Source organism: Prosopis cineraria, unplaced genomic scaffold, assembly GCF_029017545.1.
Source record: "Prosopis cineraria cultivar Desert tree isolate PC_DT_omini unplaced genomic scaffold, ASM2901754v1 PC11, whole genome shotgun sequence".
NCBI classification, from domain to species: Eukaryota; Viridiplantae; Streptophyta; class Magnoliopsida; order Fabales; family Fabaceae; genus Prosopis; species Prosopis cineraria.
The window spans coordinates 8,278,034-8,299,522 of record NW_026555342.1 but is presented as its reverse complement, the minus strand read 5'-3'; the positions used below and the strand labels follow the sequence as shown (position 1 = coordinate 8,299,522).

Genomic DNA, 21,489 nt, shown 5'->3' with positions numbered 1-21,489 from the left:
GAGAGCCATCCGTTTAAATTTATTTTTATAAAAATTTAACCTTAAAAACATAATATTTTTAAAAAAATTGAGCTTTTAAATTCAACCCTAATACGCTTTGAAAAACAGGCTTAAACAACCCTTTTAAACCCGTTTTTGTTTTTCCCTTAAAACATAAAGCATATTTAATTTTAAATTAAATTTAAACTTTAAAATATATGTTTATATTTTACAATTATAATTTATATTATTTATTTTTAATTTTAAATATTATAATTTATATTTTTAAAAAATATATGAAATATTATAATTAAAATTTTAATTTTTATAAATTAAAAAAATAAAAAAAAATAATAAAGGCTTACGAACCTAACCTTAAATCCTTTATATAAAGGTTAAATTTTAAAAAATAAAATATTTTAAAAAAATCAAACTTAAAAGTTCAAACACTTAAAGGCCACCCCACCCGTCTTCCAATTCTAGTATTCAATGTTGTATCAATTCCAATTAATCCATTCTCCTCTTAACCATATTGAGGTGGCTTTATCCTGGTTTAAACAAAAATTAAGCACAAGACTTTTTAAAATGACAAGACATCCTATCCCATCCTGTATATAAAATATATTTTTTTATTTTATATTTTAGTATTTTAAGTTTAACGTTCAGCCTTCACTCCTCATTCTTCACTATTGAGTCTTGAATGCTGTTTATATAGTGAATTAGAAGGAAACAAAATAATAAAAAACACTTAATAGATAGTCAATAAAAAATAAACTTTTTTAAAGAACAAGCTTAATCACACGAAAGAACAATGCAAAACTCATCCAAAACGCAACAACCAAATATAGCGACATCCATTACCCATAACAGAAGAACAACATCCTGCAGAATCCACCACGATCACCCTCAGGAAACCAGAACCTGAAATGGGAAACACACGAGGAAAACACCATGAGCCGGGAAACAACAAAACAAACAAAAAAAAATTAAAAAAAAAACCCCAAACCACAGCAGGGAAAGATAACAAAGGGGAAAGCACCAATAACAACCACGATGTTCGCCGGATCCGACACCAAGCATTGCCAAATATCCACTCCAGGCAACCCCAAAAAAGAAAACAGCCAGCGGATTCCAATATTCTTGTTCTTGCGGCAATTACCTCACGTCACGCGAACCCCGAAAGCAGTAATCGTGAAAGGACGAGCATTTAAATTTTCCCCAAGGTAAGCACATGCGTGCTGCGAGCGCCCCCAAAGACAATTTTTAAATTTTAAAAGCCTATAACAAAAAAGAAAGACAATAAAGTAATTATTAAATATTTACATAAATGAAACCAAAAGGTAGCGTGAAAGAACTAGAGCACGTAATGTCCTGGAGCACGTTAATAAAAGCAATAGATGGAGACTGTTCATTTACTGTAGATATGGCCATGCTGGATTTTTGATGTTTATGCAGTTGGAGTTTCGACCCACGGGTCAAGTGGAAACTTTTTAACTAAACTTTTTTAACTGTTTTTTTTTTCCTTTGGCTGTTTGGCTTATAATATAAAACAGAGAAGCCTTCCCACTTTTAGAAATTGCTTTATTATTGGTTAAACTATTTTCTTTCCAGCTAATGTGACTCTCTCAAATACATATTATAAACTCCTAAAACATGATCTAATTGCCCAAAAAATGTGATACACATACACTGAGTTCTAATTATATTTTTTAAAAAAATTTAATCAAAATGTTGATTTTATTATTTGTATGGTATGATAAACATATTACATACACAAACACATACTTTTATAGATATCTGTTTGTGTGATAAAACAGATTATATATACAAATCATACTTGCATATATACACAATGATGTTGATTTTGGCTTGTTCATTGTTGCTTGTTAAGTCTCTTGTAGATCTACAAGTGATTGTGATTAATGTAACTTTGTAAATTTGTAACAATGAATAAGCTAAGTTGTAAATTTGTAACTGTAATTAATGTAACTTAATAATTGAGTTTGAGTTGTGATTTATGTACTCTTAGACTTAAAAAATTATTTGATTTAATATTTTAATAAATATTATTATTCAAGTCTCTCTATCATGCTCACTTCACTATGACGTCTCGCTCCTATCTCAATTTTTAATAGGACAAGATAATTTTTGAGATAAGATGAAACATGAATTCAAATTTAATCTCAACTTTTTTTTTCAGATAGAAAACAAGATGGAAATGCCTCAATCTTACCCATCCTTGTAAACTCTCCTAAGTGCGGGCTTGAGGGGCATTCCTTACTAGCACCAAAGTTGTAAAGGAAGTCATCATCGTTAACAACAGATTTTATAATTTAGAAAATCTAAATTAAGTTTAATTTCATATTTTAAAAAATCACAAAACTGAAATCATGCACTGTAGGTAGTACTGATTTTAAGAAAAAAAAAATTGTAAAGAATATATAAGCAATTTATTTTACTAATAAATTTCCATATGTATTTATATATTCATGAGTGGAACTATTCTTAATTAACATCATACGCAAAACTAAATAACAAAAAATAAATATATACCAGCTCAAATGTTCATTTTTTAATAATTCTTCATTCCAAAAGATTGTTTCATAAAAGGCAAACATGTCAAAAATAAATATTAAGAATTATTTTCTTTTTATAATGAAAATTTAATCGCCAACAAATTTTTTTTGAATAAAATAATAAAATGCATATCTTATTTTATTTTTATTTAAATATTGTATTCATGTGTGTTATTCATTCACGCCACACACACACACGTGTAGTTTGAATGTCTACATGTGGAGCATATATTTAAGACAAAGTTAGATCTACGTTAATGAAGATTCAAAATCAAACCACCACTATGCGGATAGTCCAGAGAGAGATTAACGCCAAACAAGCAAAAAAAAAAAAAAAAAAATCAAACCACTACCTATTTAGAACCTAAGATACATGACAAATGACAAAATATTTACTCAAATTTTATGTTCTTTTAAAGACAAATTATATGTTTTTTACAACCAAATTATGGGTTTTTATCATATACGAAATTTGAGAAATTAATCATCCAGAATATATCAAGCGTATAGTTAAAGACATAAAACGAACCATCAACATCAATATAAAATAAAAATTTTAACATCAACGTTAATAAAAACATCAGTAAACCATAGAAAATACGTTACAAGCCACCATTTTTCAAACCTCGCCCAATTTTTTAAAAAAATCAACGTTAATAAAACATCAATAAAGCATAGAAAATACAATACAAGCCAATTATAGGAACCATTTTTCAAACCTTGCACAATTTTTTAAAATTTGTATAATTTAGTTAAACAAGGATAAAACATTTAAATGATACACGGGACTAAATTTCTTTCACCGATTTCAATTTTCCCTGGAATGATAGTGAGGGAATTTAACCCAAAAAAAAAAGAAAGAAAGAAAGAAAGAAAGAAAGAAAGCATTGGAATGCTTTGTTCAAAAAAGAATGCCTCTGTTCTGCACTCGCTTTTCTTTTGAAAGGAACTACTGTGGGCATCAAATCATTGTCATTATACCAAACACTACAGACCAAACCAAGCTAAAGCTGCAAAGTAGAAAGTCATCACAGTTCACACAAGATGATAATGAAATACTAAGGCGACTAGACAAATGCATGCAGATCCACGACTCAATGATCATCCATAAGCAATCGAAGTTATACAGAAGTGCCTTTTGCTTTCAAACCAGCATTTTTATTTATATAGGCATGTATATGATAAACAAACAAACCAATCTACCAGACGCAAAGAATTCAATAACGCTCCTCAGTTCCTTCCATCTTCCCAATACACGAGAAACTAGTTTCAAAATAAAATAAAAAAAAAAGGTGGGTTTGGGAGGAAGTATACAAATATAAGATTGTTATCAGCCAGCTTACGCGGTTCTCCACTGCAACTCTATCTGGATGCGACCATTTTTTGAATCTATAAGATGGTACTTTTCGTTGATTCTCTTGTTAGAAACAACGTCCGCAAGACTTATGTCGACATAACCCAGATATTCCTAATGCCGAAGGGATGAGCAAAAATCAAACTCGATCACATCAAGTGCCATAAAAGACAAAAACAAAATGATAGCATAGCTTTCGAGCAAAGCTATACCATTACTATGATGATAGTAGCTCATATCAAGGCAAAATCAAAGGATCATTTCTCAGAATTTATGACGTCAATCTCATAGGCATTAGCAAACCCCACCTAGTAGGATAAGACTTATTCTTTTTGTTGTTGTTGTTGTCGTCGGAATATAAAATCAGTTATAGTATGATCCTAAAATATATAAATATTCTGTTTAAGATGCTAAATGCTAGTGCAGATTGGACATACAAGTTTATCAGTTCTTTCAACAATTCAAGGGGCTTCCCTGTCAAAACCTTCACATTAGATTATCACAGCGAAAATCTGTGTAACTAATATTGTCTCACAGTGCACTTTCATATTAGCAATAATCAACGATAAATATCTATTTACAAAAATGTACAGATTACATACCTTTGGATGCAGTATGTTGCGTGCTGAGGTGCTAACAACCTCCACATGTAATCTGTCATTAGAGGGAGGCTCATCCAACATAAATGTGAACTCTTCGCCCCATCTAGGATTTCTATTCTTTTTCACATGCTGTCATGGTAACCACAGTATCAGTATTCAATAGCAAACAATGATCTTCATAAAAGTCATGCTCAAACATTACTAACGGGAGAGAATTACTTTATCAATCAACGAGTTTGTGACACCTACATCCAATGGATCCCATTATTTATTTCTAACAATCCTTTTCGGCATATCAAATTCTGTTCTAATTTCAAACCATCACTTTCCTCAATGCATTCAATAAGAAACAAGCTTTCTTGAAATTCAAATTTTATTTTTTTAGCTATTTTAGCAAAATGAAGTTGAAGGAAGAATGAATGAATTTGCATCACAGGTTAAACTCGCAAATTCATTTGTTCACACCAACCACGTCAATACCTGTCTTAAACAAACCTAACAGAAGCCAATACTGTAAGATTCAAAATATGGTTATAACCTACAACATGCTCAATTTTTAAGCCTCAAGCAAAAAAGGGGGCAGAAAAAATGAGCGGCTTTCAGTATTCATACCATACCTTGGTCTTTTTCTCCTCCCCTCTGAAAAGAATCCTTACATGTGGATTAGTGTGGTGCTTTCCTTCAACTTCTTGAGCTTCATGGACCACAACTACAAGCAGACCACCACCAGCAGGAGTCCCGTCAGGCGCCTTTTCAACAGTTTGTGTCTCGTCGAAACCCTTGGACATCTCATCCTCTTTGAAAGGTTTATATGTCAATTGCACAACAATCTGCCCACGTGATTTCTCATTTTGGACATCATTGGCATCCATGTTTTTCATAAGGTCGAGTGTAAATTCTTTAGGCTCATCAGGAGTAAGTTCTTTTAATGGAATTACATTCATACCCATCTTTTCATGCTTCCCAACCTAAAATAAAGGTGCAAATGAAACATGAATCAGATGCATAACAAGCAACTATAGAATGAAAACTTACTGCCCAAGATATATACCTGCTCCCAGTCATAAACATAAACCTCTAAAGCCTGTGACTCAGGATCTTTAACAACCAAATTAAATTCCTCATTCCACTCAGGATTCAAGTTCTTATGCTTCACAGTAGTCTTTTTTGAAGGTAGTTTATCCTCAGTAAGCTTTAGTTTCACATAAGGATCAGATGCACCCAGAAGGTCTTTCTTCTTTAGCTTCATAGCTCTCAGCACCTTTGCACTGAGAATTCCAACAGGCCTCTTCATGGCTCTATGATTCCCAACAAAAATGAGTAAAAATAAGGGGTTATGAATAATAATAAACATGTCCAGGAAAAATCTGCTCAGAAGAAAAATTGCGGGAACAAACTTTGATGGATCTATGATTGGAACCTCCAGGGTTTTGGGCCACAGATACATGTTTGCAACCTGGTCTTTAATAAGCTCCTGCACAACAACACTCATAAAATCATTTAAAAGCCATTGATCCTTCAGTACAAATCATTCAACCTTAGCCACCTACACCAAATTTCTTTTTATTCATCTTCCTTGAACATTAGACTCCAAAAATATCAATTCTTAATTTAGCTATCACATTTCTAGCCACATGCACACAGAACTCCCACTTTGGTGCGGAAAGTTGCCCAGAAATAGCTCTCTCCTCCATATACAAGCAGATTTTCGTGTGGAAGAATGTTGACATACGTAATCAATGGTTTAAGACAAAGGAATTGCATGTTTCACAATAACATACACTTGGACAAACGTTAATCTATTTGTACCAGCATTAGGACAACTTTCATGCAGCTAAGCTACCACACTGCCAGACTGCCTAAGAGAAAAGGTTAAGTGTATGAAACTCAGCATATCACGTACTAAGAAAGGAAAAGGGAGGAAAAATCCCAGAGTTGCAGAAATGGGGAGGGAATTTAGATATGTACCTGAACCAATCGGTAGACACCAGGAATAGACATGAGATCAGCACCTACAAGCTTTAAACCGAAGTCAACATGTGGCTGCAAAATAAAGTCAACAAAAAAGTTAAGAAGACAAGTACCAATCATAAAAAACCACTCTGGGAAAAAAATTGTAAAATCCAAAATGTCACAAGCAATATGCTATGCAAATGAAAAGAGTAGTTCGTTAGGAGTCCTTAGAAGGTAATAATGACATTCTCATCAAGGTTAGCTAGTTGCATGGGTCGCCTATGTCACTTTACAAGTAATCCTCATGAACCAGTCCGGTAAACTTTCTTAAAGCTTTCAAGATACTTTGGAGACAAGACAATTTGTATATAAACACAACTTCGGGAGACAAAACAAGGCATTGCCTTGTCTATAACCAGATTTGAATGAAAATCCCAACCTCAACGTTCCTTGCCATAAAGAAATGACTTTACCATCATCCAGTAGGTAGTTACTAACTTCCTACAAGCATTGATGCCAACTAACAGTCACTTCTATTAGTGCTGTAACCTTCTCTTAAACATGATTATACTTGATTGTAGTCATTATAAAGGACAACCAAAATAACCTACTGCCATTGCTTTAAGTACCTAAAATGCTTTACACATATTCAAGGGGTTAAGCAAAGTAGGAGGAGGAGACCATCAAAAACCAAAATAACCTACTGCCATTGCTTTAAGTACCTAAAATGCTTTACACATATTCAAGCGGTTAAGCAAAGTAGGAGGAGGAGACCATCAAAAACCTTTTCCATGAGAGACACATATATGTTGGCAAAGCAAGGAAAGCTTGGAACCAAAGGCTTCAAAGTGATACGAGGTAAAGCAAAAACTTGCAAATCCACCACCTGAAACAATGTAGAATTCTCTGCATTAACAAATGTCAATCAACTCTCTCTCTCTCTCTCTCTCGCGCGCGCACGCACGTGCAAGCGCGCGCAATCAGACACAGATCTAAAATAGCATTACCTGGATGGTCACTTTTAACCCAAATGCTTTAACAGCAACAATGATATTAGGATTTCCAGCCCATTTTACAGAAGGCTCCATAATTAACTCCTTTTCATCAGTCACATAAACTTTCATTCCTGTCAAGAATAAGATACAATGAAACAATTATTTAAATAATTCATTGTGCAGTACAAACAATTTATCAAGACTGAGACTTAAATTAAAAGTATCAAACAGCACAGAAGCTGTTATCCCTTCTGTGCAGAGAAGAGAAAAGATCATTCTGATAAAAAGAGTAACTACAGCAACCATATCAACCACAAAAGAAATGTGGCAAGATGCATCATTTAATTCATCAGATTTCCTTCTAAAAAACCAGAATCCCTTTTCAAGCTGATCCAATTCAAGTTCAAGGAAAGCAGGACTGCACTGGATTTTAGTTTCAAGCCTTGGTATTATGATTTTTTGTTGTGAGAGGAGAGGTTTAATACCAACATAACCCATTTCAATGCGCTTTACAAAGATGTCTAGAACTGGCCTGCCTGAGAGTGGAACTTACCTTAGGATTCCATCCAGCACCAGCTATATGGGCGAAGGAATGGGGAAGGTCTGAAGGCTGGTACTTGATCTCAAAGCCCTCGGAGGTAAGTTTAGAAACCTATCTAAGTAGAACTCTAAAGGGATCAGTAATTGACATTTGCATACAACCTCAGTTTATCTTGATCATTATCTTTAAGAGTTCTATGTGATCTCTATCTTCAGATTATTCCAAATAAAATAGAAGGGAAGCTGCCACAGAATGCGGAGTTAGAGATGCATGTGAGCCTCCTCCTTGCCTCACCTTATTTCTCTCTTCCTCTTTAAGTTCACATAGCCTATGGTTTTAGGGACGGAGCTCCAACCACTTCTCACAGTAAGCTTCAGCTCCTCCTTTTCTTTGACAAAGCTCTATTTTATACAGCACGCCCCTTTTCTAGAACCATTCCCGGACTCCTTCAATTTAGGTCCTCACTTTTTATGAAGTTTCATATTTTCCCTAGCATTTTTTAATTATGAAACTCATTAAAAAGCTTTGGTGTTTTCATTTCGACTACGAAATGAAACCAATGTACAAAATTAAAAATTGTTCATTAATGTATGTGGCAAGTCATTACACGCTTTCAAGTTTTGTGATTGTTGTTTAACAGTATTTCAAGCTCCCTAAATGGTGATTAGATGCTCCCATGGGTGTCGCCAACATGGAAAAATAAGAGCTAAAAAGGAAAATGCCCTGGTGGAGTGGTAAGCCATGGCTTCAGTGACAAAAGGGAAATGCAGTTTACACAAACTGGCAATGTGCTGTTCAAACATCAAGGTACTCACCAAGAATGCATCATGTCCATATCTACTAACCTTGAAAAGTTGGTGGCAAGGTCCCTAGCGTGAGCACTTCAAACTCAACAGACTCAATTTTATATTTTGGAATTTGCTCAGCAATTATGGGTTTTGCAATGTTCTTCGCAGTCTTGCAAATTGCCTTAAAAAAAAAAAGGAAAGCAAATAAACAATTAACAAACAGAAGAGAAAACCTAGATTGTGTAGTCAGACATTTGAAAAAACTTATACCTTGTCAAGGAAAGGCCACATATATTCAAGGAACTTGTTCAGCCAATCGAGCTATACAAAAGTACAAACAAATCAAAGTGCAGTTGTGAAAACAAAACATTACAATGCATAATAAGATAAAGAGGCACATCAAACTCCACAATTGAATACCCGATCAAAGTCTGGGCTTTTAATCCAAAGCGGAATCTCCGGAAACATTCGTTGCAAAGTTTCTGAGTCTTGCTCTACCAACGGACGGATTTTAGGATCCTGACCGAGACAGCAGGATATCAGTAACAGAAAAATAACAGCACATAGAACTGCTGAACTTTCCAAATAGCAAAATGACATTTTAGGTGCTCTTTATTTCTGATTTCATTTCATAAATATTATGATAAAACTCAAATCTCGTCTAGCCATGTCCATCCCAGGTTCGAACGCAAAAAGGCCAATCGTTTGCTTATTTAAGCAATAAAACCACGATGTTAAAAGGTAAAAAGCGGAGCATTCTCCTGCGCGACCTTTCAGAACCAACTAATAAGATGCTCGGCCTATGTCAATTCTTCCACCGAAGTGATATGCTTTTCATTACCTACAATCACTCACATGAACAAACAGAACCGTCTAATACGGCCTAGTTCCATAATTTAACCAAAAAAGAATAATGCGAGCCCCCAGGGTGATAGTGTCTTAGTTGCTCCTCTCGCTTTAACCATACAGAATTAGACAAACGCGTATGACTTCCCGCCGAAGAGGTGAAAATGGTCGATGATAATAAACCAAGATGAAGCGTTAAGAATCGAAGATGTACCTTGACATCGGTGGATTGAAAATAGATGAAGAGAAAATAGCCAGCAACAAGACCAACAGAAATCCCGATTCCAAATCCACAGAAACCCAATAAAGTACTCAGGAAACCCATCTGAAATCAGCTTCCGGCAGATCACCTGATATTCGCCCAAACTAAAGTCACCCAGAGCATGAATTTTCTCCTCCTAACTCCCCTAGTAAATGCAGCGCAAGCGAAACGTCATTTTCAAAGTGCCTGAGTTCACAACTCTATCCATAAAACAGATGGACAGCGATAAATAGAATTTAAAGCAAAAAGAGTAAAAAGGTTGAAAGTTCATAAAATGAAAGTAAGTTACTTTCAGACGGGGTGGGGCAGTCGGCAAATGAATGAAGGGGAGACGAAAAGAGTCGTCGAAGAGGCGTAGTTATTTTGAGCCGTGACGGTGACGGACGAAGCGGGCAAAGCTTCATTACAATTAATTTTGAATCTGACGTTACAAAATAAAAATGGGGAATTAATTTACAGACAATGCATTTGGTGCGGCTTGCCCAAAGTAAAGAATCGGATGCAGCGTGCTAAATCTACACGTGGCGCGTGCAAGAAATGTCGGCAAGGACACGCCCCGATCCTGCGGGTCAAGTTCTTGGACGGGACAGCGGACACCCTTCTCGCGGATTTCAATCCTGGACCTCCACTTCATATCGAGCGTTAAATTCTAAAGTGTCTCGTCTACGGAGATATATCTAGATGCGTAAATAAATGGAAGAATTACGTTGAAACCTCATACATAAAAATTAATTATTAAAATATTTATTAATAATTGAATTAAATTATAAATTTTACAGTAATTAATTTTTTTTTGTGTGGTATCAATTTGCAATTCTCCCTAAATAAATCCAGTATCAGTGAAACCTTTTGTTTTTTTTTTTTCCTTCCTTCTTTGGACGCCGAATTCTCCGTTCTTCCCTTCTTGTTTTTTTTTTTTACTGTTTATATCCATGTCTGCCTAGATTCAAACACACCTGGCGCGGCGTGTACATGTCAAAAGGAAAATACAAGACTCCTTAAGAATTCGCTGAGTTGTAATCTTAAATATAAATATAAGAAAATATTTTCAGCACACATTCAATCAAATTATTTTAACATGTAATTATTACGTATCGGATCAAAAAATATAATTGTAGTTTATTCTTTCAGCATCATGCATCGATGTGATAATTACTCGTAAGACGTGTTAGATAATTTTTTTTACAAAATATTCTCAATTTAGTATAATTTAAACTATGTTTATGTTTCCCCCTTTTTGGAAACTTCACGATACTTCTTTTGAAAATAGTATATACTCCCTACATTCAAAATATAGGGTTTTTTTTTTTTAGAAATATGTTTTATTATATATGTTCTTTTGAAAATTCAATGCAATGTTTATTTATTTCTTCTTATTACATCATTATTTATATAGGTAATGTGAAAATGTTTTAGTGCATTAAATTAAGAGAAAATCTGATAATATGATCAGTATTTTTTTTTATAAACATATGATCAGTATTTTAATATGTTACTAATAATTCTATTCATTCATTTGTGCACTAAAATTCTAAAAGTCTTGTATTTTAGAACAGAAGATACATAGACGTGAGGGGAATGATGAGATTAGCAGGCACTCCATGGAGTAAAATCATGTGGCAGACTTTTTACCAACCCCCAAAAAAAAAAAATCAGGCAGCAATGTTAATATCTAAAAATTAAAATCTTGAGCACCCGCTTGGTTATTAAAAATAAATAAAATAAAATGAATCAAAAAAATAAAAACAAAAAAATGTTAAAAAAAATCAAAATGTGGAGGAGTGATGACCATATTCATGAGGAGAAAATATAATTCAGTTCATGAAATTGATAGTCATAATTTATAAAATTTGTGAAGAACATAATAATTTTCACGTTTATAATATATAATATTGAGTTTTATTATATTTATCATGAAATGAAAAAATTATTTAATTTATTTAATTTTTTTAATCTATTTAACTCTCATCATTTCTAACAATAAAATGGGATTTTAAGCTCTTAATTGAGTGATGGTGAAAGTGGATGCATCAAAGGATGGATTAATTGTTATCTTGAGATCGACTAGTGTGTTGGATGCATTGGGATGTCTGGGTGTAGATGAATTTAAGATGATATAAAAAATAAAAAATATGTAATATCAAATAAAGTTGAATTTAATAAATTATATATAATGACTCATAAATTAATATAAAAATAAAAAATAAAGAACGAAAGATCACTGAGCCGGAGGGTCGAAAAGTCGAAATTTGACTGCTGGTTTCATAAAAATATAATAAAATGAAAACGATGAGCACGAGACTGCTTACTCTTATTTATTGGATAAAGATGAGGCTCCTGATCCTGTGCAATACTAGCAAGGAATATGGATAAATGGGTGGTTGAATTATAACTCGCTGTGGCTTCCAATCCCTGGCATGTAATGGTCAAACATTGATCCGGATGAAGTTATTTAGAAGTATAGATTTGGATCATGCGTCTATACATACATATATAAAACCAGTTTTAATGCTCCTCTGTATCATTTATAAATTATTCAGTTTTAATTTGAATGATCCAGATTTATAATTTCTTACTTTTATTTTTTAAAAAAAATTAATGGATACAAAATCTAAATAAAGATAATCTCTCAAGCATCATTTTTTTCAAAAAAAAAATACTTAAAAATTGTAAATTTAGATTATGAAATTTCAATCTAAACAATCTTAAAGCGACGAGCTTTAAGTGCTTATTTATTTGATGGGCAATGAAACTAATTCTGTGTGAGTGCGTGTATATAGAAATGTATCACTTTTCTCAATTTTAAAAACTGATCATTTGCGTGCACACATTGAAATTGAGAGTGGTCAAATCCACAAACATAATTGATTAGACATCTTATCCAAAATATATAACAAACAAGTTTTATTTTGCAGCTATATTATTGAAAGAAACTGGGGGAAATGCATAATAAAATTCACACATTGGGTGAATATAATATTGTTTGTTCGGTTCCCCTTTTGTTGTGAAATTTAGTGGCTTTGGTTTGAGTAATGTTGGTAGGTTGGTGGAGAAGTGGCCGTTTGGTAAGTTTGACAATGATGAGTATGCAATGGCTTATTTTGTTGAGATTGTTTGGTTAAGGATTTGGGTTTGGAAGGTGAACATTAGAACAACCTTGAGAAGTAAAGGAAGGTTTAGAAGTTTGTAAGGGGAGCTAATAAGTAATAAGGCTATGTGTTGGCAGAAGCCTCGAGTTGGCATGGTTAAGATTAATATCGATGGATCCTTTAGTGCTATCAATAAAAGTGTAGCTATTGATTTTTAGGGAAGGGATGAGGGCATGATTCTCCAGGGGTACTGGCTTAAAGGTGAATGTTGATGTGGTTTTTATAGCAAAATGCATGACTCTATTTGAAATTTTGAGAATGAAGGATATTTGTGAAGGGAAGTTTGTGATAGAAATATATTGCCAGGAGCTATATAAAAGGGTGAAAAGTTTGATATGAAATGTTGTGATTGGGATTATATGGCTTTGCTATTGATGTGTTTGGACATCAAGAAGTTTGATTGCAACTAGTTTTTGTCTTTGGTTTCTCGCAAAGGCGATAAAGCTGCTGACCACATAGCATAGCTTTGGTTTTGAGAGGCATATGGTGTCACAAGGATGGCTATATATGTTTGCAGGGATGGCTCTTTGCAAATAAAGAAGAAAGTTATGCACATCATCTTCAAGGCGTGAGCAACACTTTTCCTTAGGCTTAACTTGCCCCCCACCCATTTCAACATTCGAGTGCAAATTAGGTTGATGGCGAATTTTCTTTAGAATACAATAAAAACCTTTAAGTATAATTTTCATTACCAAGACTCAAGCCAAGATGATAATAATTTTTACAAAGTGATAATTTAACTTTGTCACTGGTGCATTCAAAGAATAAAGGCAATAAGTTTTAATTGATGGATTTCTTTAGATGTCCTAAATGAGTGATAGTAAGGGGTATTTATACACTAAAGTGATGTCTTGAAATAATACATCTTAAGTAACAAAAACTCTCCTTAAAAGTTATAATCTATGTTAATTCATAATCCTTATATTCTTTAAAAACAATCTTATGTTAATTCATGAACTAGTGAACATCCCTGTATTAGTTCATGAACTTATATAATTTACTCATTCATATTAAGCAAAGGTTATTTATAGCAACTTTCTATGAAAAGAAATGTCCTTTTAATATGTGAAGGAAGAGGAAGATGACCCTTACATGTTGAAACTGCTTAAAATTTAGATACTTTGAGAAATTATAAATCATACGTGAATTGAAAATTTTAAATGATTACCTTCATTAACCCCAAATTCAAGGTCAATGAACCAATCGTTGAAGTTTTCATTGTTTAGTTAAATATTGGAAAAAAGATTCATGTTTTGAAAACCTTGACAATGCATGTAAGATTTCCAATATCACTCATGAAACTATATTTGACTAAATCTCCCACCAAATGCAACCATATAGAAGATGACCTACAATTATACAATTGTAATATCCTAAAAAATTTTGTACCTTAATTGATTAAGCTTAAATATGATAATTAAGTGATTTAATATAGGGTGTGGCTGAAGAGATCTAACGAGTTTGTTTGGTTGTGCTTTCATACTTAAATTTGGGTTCAAAGTAAGGTCAAGCCACTTGGGTATCAAAAAGTGAGAAAATTAGAAGGAGGAGGCTTTATGCCACATGTTGTAGTGTACACCACTTCTATCATGGTGCATGGTCAAATTTTCTCGATAAGTGGCCTATAAAACAGACTAAAATTAGAGGGAAAAAAAAAGGAGAAACGAAGAGCATGCAAGCTACTCTATTAGGGAATGAATTTAAGGACTCTTAAAGATATTTTGGAGCTTCCTAACATCAAAAGTAAGTCCTACATGCCCTCTACTTCTATTCTCCTTCTATTTTCTTTATGTTGGAGTTAGGTTTGGAGTTGGAATGATTATTTTTAATCCATATGAGTTATGGGTCCAAACCTATTAGCCAAAATAGAGTTAATTGAAATTGTTTAGATTATTTAAACTTAGTATTAATGGTTTTAAAGATTTTTGATTCATAAATGCCATAAATATTTGAAAATGACATTAATGAAGGTGGTTGGATAAGTTGAAAAGCCGTTAATGGTGGTTTAATAGCTCATTAATAACAATATGGGTTAAAGAAATTTTGTAAATCTAATTAGTATGATGAGGAATTGGAGATTGTGATTTGTGAGTTGGCAACATTGATTTAAATGTGATAATTATTTAAATAAGAGTATTAATGATTATCTTTATGGTTGGATTGTAGACTAACCACCTTGGCACTATTCAAGCTTGAGGAGAGCTTTAAAAGTTTATGGTTTGAAAGGTAAACCTTTAACCTCTTAAAGGTTTGAGGTAATCAAGAGAGAATCTAGTTTGTATAGTTATTTATTAATTAATTATTCATTAAATTAAATTATTTAAAACTTGTTTAGTATTTGAAGACCTATTAGTGTAAATTTTGGCAATATGATGAATTATGTGTAAACTTGGGTTGGATTGTTGAGAATGATATGCATGTTTATATATATGTGATTAATAGTAATGATTGAGAACATGCCAGGATGAAAATCAAGAATATGTGATATCTAGTATATGGAGTATAATGGAGAAAAATTGTGTGAACATGATATGACGTGATTAATATTGTTAAAATGGCATACTAAGTGTCAATGTCTACATGGCATGATCATTTAGGTGAAAGTTCGCATATAAGGAGAGGAGTAGTGTTAAAACCATATGGTAATAGCGACTTACTATTATAATTGGAAGCTTGCCTTAGCACTGATCGTTAAAATCAAGAAGTAACATTTGTCCCATGATTGATTAAAGACCGTTTACTTGTTCTTCGAGAGACTCGAACTTAACTAATCTCTACTGGTTCATGAGGAGGTTGGATTAAGGATATAACATCCTATGGTTGTTAATATTCAGGGAAATCATGGATTACAAGTGAGTGGGTTAGCCTTAGCCCGACAGCTCATCACTAGTGAAATGTTGGGTAAGTTCTAGTTAGGGACATAGCTACTATTTTTATGTCGAGGATATCAGAAGAGTATAAGGTTGGCATTAATCATGCATTTCTATTTTCGATCACATAATTGTTATTATTGTGATCCAGTGTATTTTCCTTGTGATCCAGTGTATTTTCCATTAGGGGTGCATGGTTGTTATTATTGCGACCCCAAGATGTACATTATTGGAATATATGTGATGATATACATTTATGACCGGCCTCATAGTTGTTAATTTTGTGGTCGAGCTATGCTTGAAATATATGCATATGATATTTGTAAAGTTATTAATTTTCATTTACATATATAATAATTGGTATACAATCGTATAGGCCAAATTAACCTTGGTTATTGAATGGTTATATTCACATCTTATTTCTCAATATTACAGGGCCTAGTTCATAAGACCAAGATCGAGAAAAATGATTAGAGGCTTATGATTTTGTGTAAATCCTACTAATAGGCTTCTTAATCGCATTTATTTGTATTTTGAATGGTTATTTGCCAACTAATACACTGTCAAATAGCATCAAAATTAATAAAACTAAATTTTATAGTAAAGTGCAATGTAGGTCATCTCTCTAAACAAATAAAACCTAATAATTTAATAAAATGATAAAATTACACTAAATAATCTTAATTGAAAATTACACTAAAATACCCAAGATAAATATAAACAAAATTTCTAAAATTTGATTCTTGATTTAATCTCTAAGCATGTCCATATTCTTCTTATTCAAAACAATCTTCATCAATATCTTTCAATTTAAATCTAAAAGAGCTGCACAAATAAAATAAAATAAAATAACAACTGTGCAAAAATATCATATATATCATTTATATTTTAAAATCACAAATTTAGAGAGTTAAAATTTAAAAATTAAAGATTGGCTAAAATCAAATAATATTTAATTAAACTCAATTAGCTTCAATTAAATATTTAAAAGTCTAAATTAAAATGATAAAAATATATGAAGTTGCCATTTATCACCAGCTAGGAGCTTATGTGATTCCTTTAACTACTTGCACTCTTGTTAATGATTTGAATGTATTTCGTGCTTTAGATTGTTTGTGATAGGGATGTATGACTAAATAGGGTTGAAATACTAGTACATATAAGGTGTTGTGTAATTAGTTGACATTGATGACTATTTTGAAGATTTATGCAAAATTAGCTTCCCCTTATATTTTTTTAAATCAAGTTGATATACATGTGTCTGGTTAGTTATGGTATGTTACACGATGCATGTGTTCTAGGGGTTGATGTAGAATTTTGACACTTGTTTTGAGAAATGAACACCCTTGTTGTGTATTTGTGTGAAAAAGAAGAGAATTTAGAAAAGGGTGTCTAACTTTTGATAGAAAAATCATTTGGCAATAAAATTAATGCCATTAGTTAAAGTTAGGAGAAAGCTCTCTATATATACCTAGATAATCCTGATTAGACATTAGATGAAGGAATGAGATGTGTCAAAAGTTCATCCCAGGAGTTATCATATGATAGCTCTATACTATCAAATTTGATACAATGTGCTGCAGCGCATGATACAGAGGCAATATGCCAATGTGCTATTTTGGGTAAAAAATGATTTTTACCTTTTTGCAAATGCATCAACTTATATTAAATCTCATGTTTTCGCATATATTTTAAACTCTAATTTATAAATGTTAAAAGTATGTGAGAGTGTTTTATATTATGAAAAATTGGGATTCTCACTTATAATTTTTATTAAACTTGATAGTCCTTTTGGGGTTAGTCCTCCAATTGCCATGGCTTATGAAGGTTCACAATAGTTAAGTAAGGAGTTTTATGATAATCATAGGGATTCAAGCTCTTAAAGAAAACCTTAAAATCATCAGATTAGCTGGTCTTGAGCAAATAGTAAAATCATTTTCTAAAATTTCTTTGCAACTTTACTATGTAAGTTCTAGGAAGCCACCGGATGTAAAGATCTAAATAACAAGTACAAACACATCCTCACATCTAAGGAGAGTACCAACCTGAGAGAAGATAAGAGCTTTCTGTAGTTGAAAATTTCCTAGATCTATTGTCATATGATAGCAACAATACTATCTGATAATGTGCAACAAGCCGTGGTGCACAGAGAGTGAGAAATTACGGTGCATGTGCACAAGCTATGCATTGCTCTATTTTTCAAATTTTGATGTTTTTCAACTATTTTTTAATTGTTTTACTTCTATGAGATATTTCATGCTTTTGAAATATTATTTAACTCTAAACTGAAATTTATTAAGTAATATTTTAGTAAAAATAATTTATAAAAACTGAGGATCATATTTTCATAAATTATAAAATTTGATAATCTTATTTAGGTTAGATTCTTAATTATTTTGGATTTAATAGCTAACTCTAATTAGATAAGGGAGATTTTTCACTTGCAAAAGACGTAGATTAGCATTCCCACATCACTTATTCTTAAAAGTGATGATGTTGATTGAAGTCTTTTAAAAAAAATAAAAAAGTTGATCTAAACTTTTCACATCATCCCCTTAAAAAGGCAACATAGCTTTCTTTATTTAAGTCAGTTTTTAGAGAAGCGATACGGATTCTTTAATATCTATGTTAATTTGTAAAAAAGTGACGTAAATATATTAGTTTATTTAATAGTTATTTAGAAAAATGCTACCATTCATTTATTTTACCTCACTTTTTAAAAAAATGACATAAATTAATGTAGTAAAAACTATTTTTTGTGGTAGTGTCAAAAGATTTACAAGATTTTATTCTTTTCTCATATAATTTATAGAGATTACACTATTGATGATTAAATATTTCACAAAGTTATATCTTAATCCAATATGTCTCAACTTTTTATTATAAACTTGGCTATGAGTTCTTGAAAGAGTAGATTGATTATTACAATAGATTGAAATTGGTGCCATCTGTTAAGGCCATGTCAAAATTTCAAGTAACAAGTTTCCAAGCTATGATTTGCTTCCTTGCTACTTGCAGCCAATGCTATAAACCTATTATAGTTGAGTTTGTAATGCATTTCTGTTTCTTGGATCCTTAAGAAACTACATTTTTACCTAAAGTGTAGACTTATCCATTGCTGGAAGTATGATCCTCTGAGAAACTTATTCAACTAGCATTTGCATATCCTTGCAAAATTGAAAAATTACCACTATAAGTCAAACTATAGTTAATTGTCACTTTCAAATACTTTAGTACTCTATCTACAACATGCTCTTCATATTTGAATTGCTTGTGTATCTACTTAACATTCTCACAACATATGCTATATCCAGTCCAATACATGTCATGGTATACTTCAAAGCATTCAATTACTTTTAAATAATCTTGATGTCGCACAAGACAACCTTTATTTGGTGCTAATTTCATGTTAGAATAAAATGCAGAAACAGGACAATGATCAAAACAATCAAATTCCTTTAATATTTTCTCAATATAATGAGGTTGGAAAGACCAAGACAATTATTATCTCTAATAATATTGATTCCTTGTATAACATCTGCTTCTCTGATATATTTCATGTCAAAGTTTTTAGATAATTTTTTTTTTGGTTTTCTTTACATCATCCAAATTAGCACCATAAATTAACATGTTATTTACATGCAGACAAATCATGACATCTTTTTCAATTACCCAATTAAACTAGAATTTTATAGGTGAAACACACTGCTTTTAGATTTAATGCAAACTAACTGAATACAATATTCTAACATAACATTGTTCAATTTCTTGCAAAACTCGTGCATCACGTCATACGACCTTTACAAGTATATATACTCGAAATTGACACTCCATCATGCCCGTCGAACAATATATGGGGCAAATTAAGTATTAGCTTCTTTTGAATAAAATAACCGTGCCCATGATGATGCTATGAAAGGGATGCATAAATTGCGGTCAACTATACAAATCATTTCACATGAATTTCTAATCACAAATATGAGTGCATGATTTAATAAATGAGAAACCAAATAATCAGACATAAAATAGAAATAAAAAAACTTACCTCATTTCCTCTGCGAGGAACCAAATGAATCCCAAAAGAAATCATTTGCAAAGCCACTGGATCCAAGCATCCAATCCTTTTCACGAACAAAATTAACGTCATCTCAAAAGGTTGTTTCATTCAAATCTTTTCAACTTTACAAAGGTTGTAATCAACTCCTTCACAAGAGCCATTTATAATACATGAAATTCAGCCTAATGGTCATTTGGGATGGCTCTCAAAAGAATAAAAGTGGAGATGAAGAAGAAAGTTGCACATGTCATCTTTAAAGCACGGGCAACATTTTACTTCAGGCTTAACTTGCCTCCACTTATTTCAATTTTCAAGTACAAATTGGATTGATGGTGAATTTTCTTCAAAATACAATGAAAACCCTTAAGCATGGGATGCACTATCAAAACTCAAGCCAATACAATAATGACTTTTATAAAGTGATAATTTAACTTTATCTATGATGCACTTAAAAAATAAAGGTAATGAATTTTAATGGATGGATCTCTTTAGATGTCCCAAATGAGCGATGGTAAGAAATATGTATATACTACAAAAAAAAAAATATTGCAATAACCACAGAACATAAGCACATTTTTTTTAAAATCATGGTTAATCCCATATTTTTTTGGAAAAAAATATAGCTATAGCATTTTTTTTCAAATGAATGAAAGCCACATTTTTTTTCAAAAAATGTAACTCAATGAATTGTTATCAAAAATCATATGACAAAACCGTGGCTCATAGAGCTACATTTTTTCAAAAAATTGATTTTTTTTTTGGAAAAATGTGAAAAACATGTGGCGCACCACTCAATAAGCCACGTTTTTCTCGAAAAAACGTGGCTCATTGAGTTATTTTATATCTCCACCCTTTATTTTAGTTTTCATTCTTCATGCGCGCTTTCTCTCCCTCTCAAGTGCATGCTAGTTCTGCATATATTTTTTTTAAATTATATTTTTATTTTATATTTTTATATATTTTCAGGCACTTAATAAATTTTCTAACTTACTATAAATATTTTGCATTTTACTGGACACTTGAGGTAATTTATTTTTATTTAATGTTATATTTAATTGTTTGAATATATAAAATATCATGTATAGCTTTTAGTTTGTTTTTTAATATACATTTTACTAATTAAATATTTGATCTTCTAAGATGAAATATGACATGAATTTACGTAGTTATATTTTATCAGATTTAAATTTTTTATTTCATATTTTTATTTTATATATTGAGTAATTTAAATTTTTAAATTATGTTTAAATTAATTTTTTTTACTCTGCTTAAATTTAAGCTATAAATGTTGAGATTTTTATTTTTACATTGATTATATTTATTTGAATAAGAAAAAATATATTTCAATTTTATGCTTAAATATAATAAGTTGTAAATATTTTTTTATACAAAAAATGAATAAATCTTAAATATCTAAACTTCACAACACAAGAAAATATATGAATAGTTTAGAATGATTTTGAGATTTTACTTTTGCTAATAGTGGTGTTGATGATAGAGTAATAGTGATGCTCTTA

The 21,489-nt window shown here is 31.7% G+C and overlaps 1 protein-coding gene and 1 long non-coding RNA gene across 2 annotated transcripts; both read right to left on the bottom strand.

Annotated features, from left to right (window-relative positions):
• Positions 1-714: 714 nt before the first annotated feature.
• Positions 715-1,364, bottom strand: LOC129285751 (uncharacterized). Its single transcript, XR_008587286.1, has 2 exons — positions 1,029-1,364; positions 715-900 (listed from the first exon to the last, which is right to left on the bottom strand). It is a non-coding gene; the product is annotated as an uncharacterized LOC129285751 (long non-coding RNA).
• Positions 1,365-3,631: 2,267 nt separating this feature from the next.
• LOC129286596 (synaptotagmin-1-like) lies at positions 3,632-10,158 on the bottom strand. Its single transcript, XM_054922544.1, has 12 exons — positions 9,849-10,158; positions 9,209-9,307; positions 9,059-9,109; positions 8,846-8,969; positions 7,472-7,590; positions 7,249-7,350; positions 6,480-6,554; positions 5,909-5,985; positions 5,563-5,809; positions 5,129-5,479; positions 4,512-4,640; positions 3,632-4,023 (listed from the first exon to the last, which is right to left on the bottom strand). The coding sequence occupies exons 1-12, from the start codon at positions 9,957-9,959 to the stop codon at positions 3,895-3,897; spliced, it is 1,614 nt and encodes a 537-aa protein (XP_054778519.1). The 5' UTR covers positions 9,960-10,158; the 3' UTR covers positions 3,632-3,894.
• Positions 10,159-21,489: the final 11,331 nt, after the last annotated feature.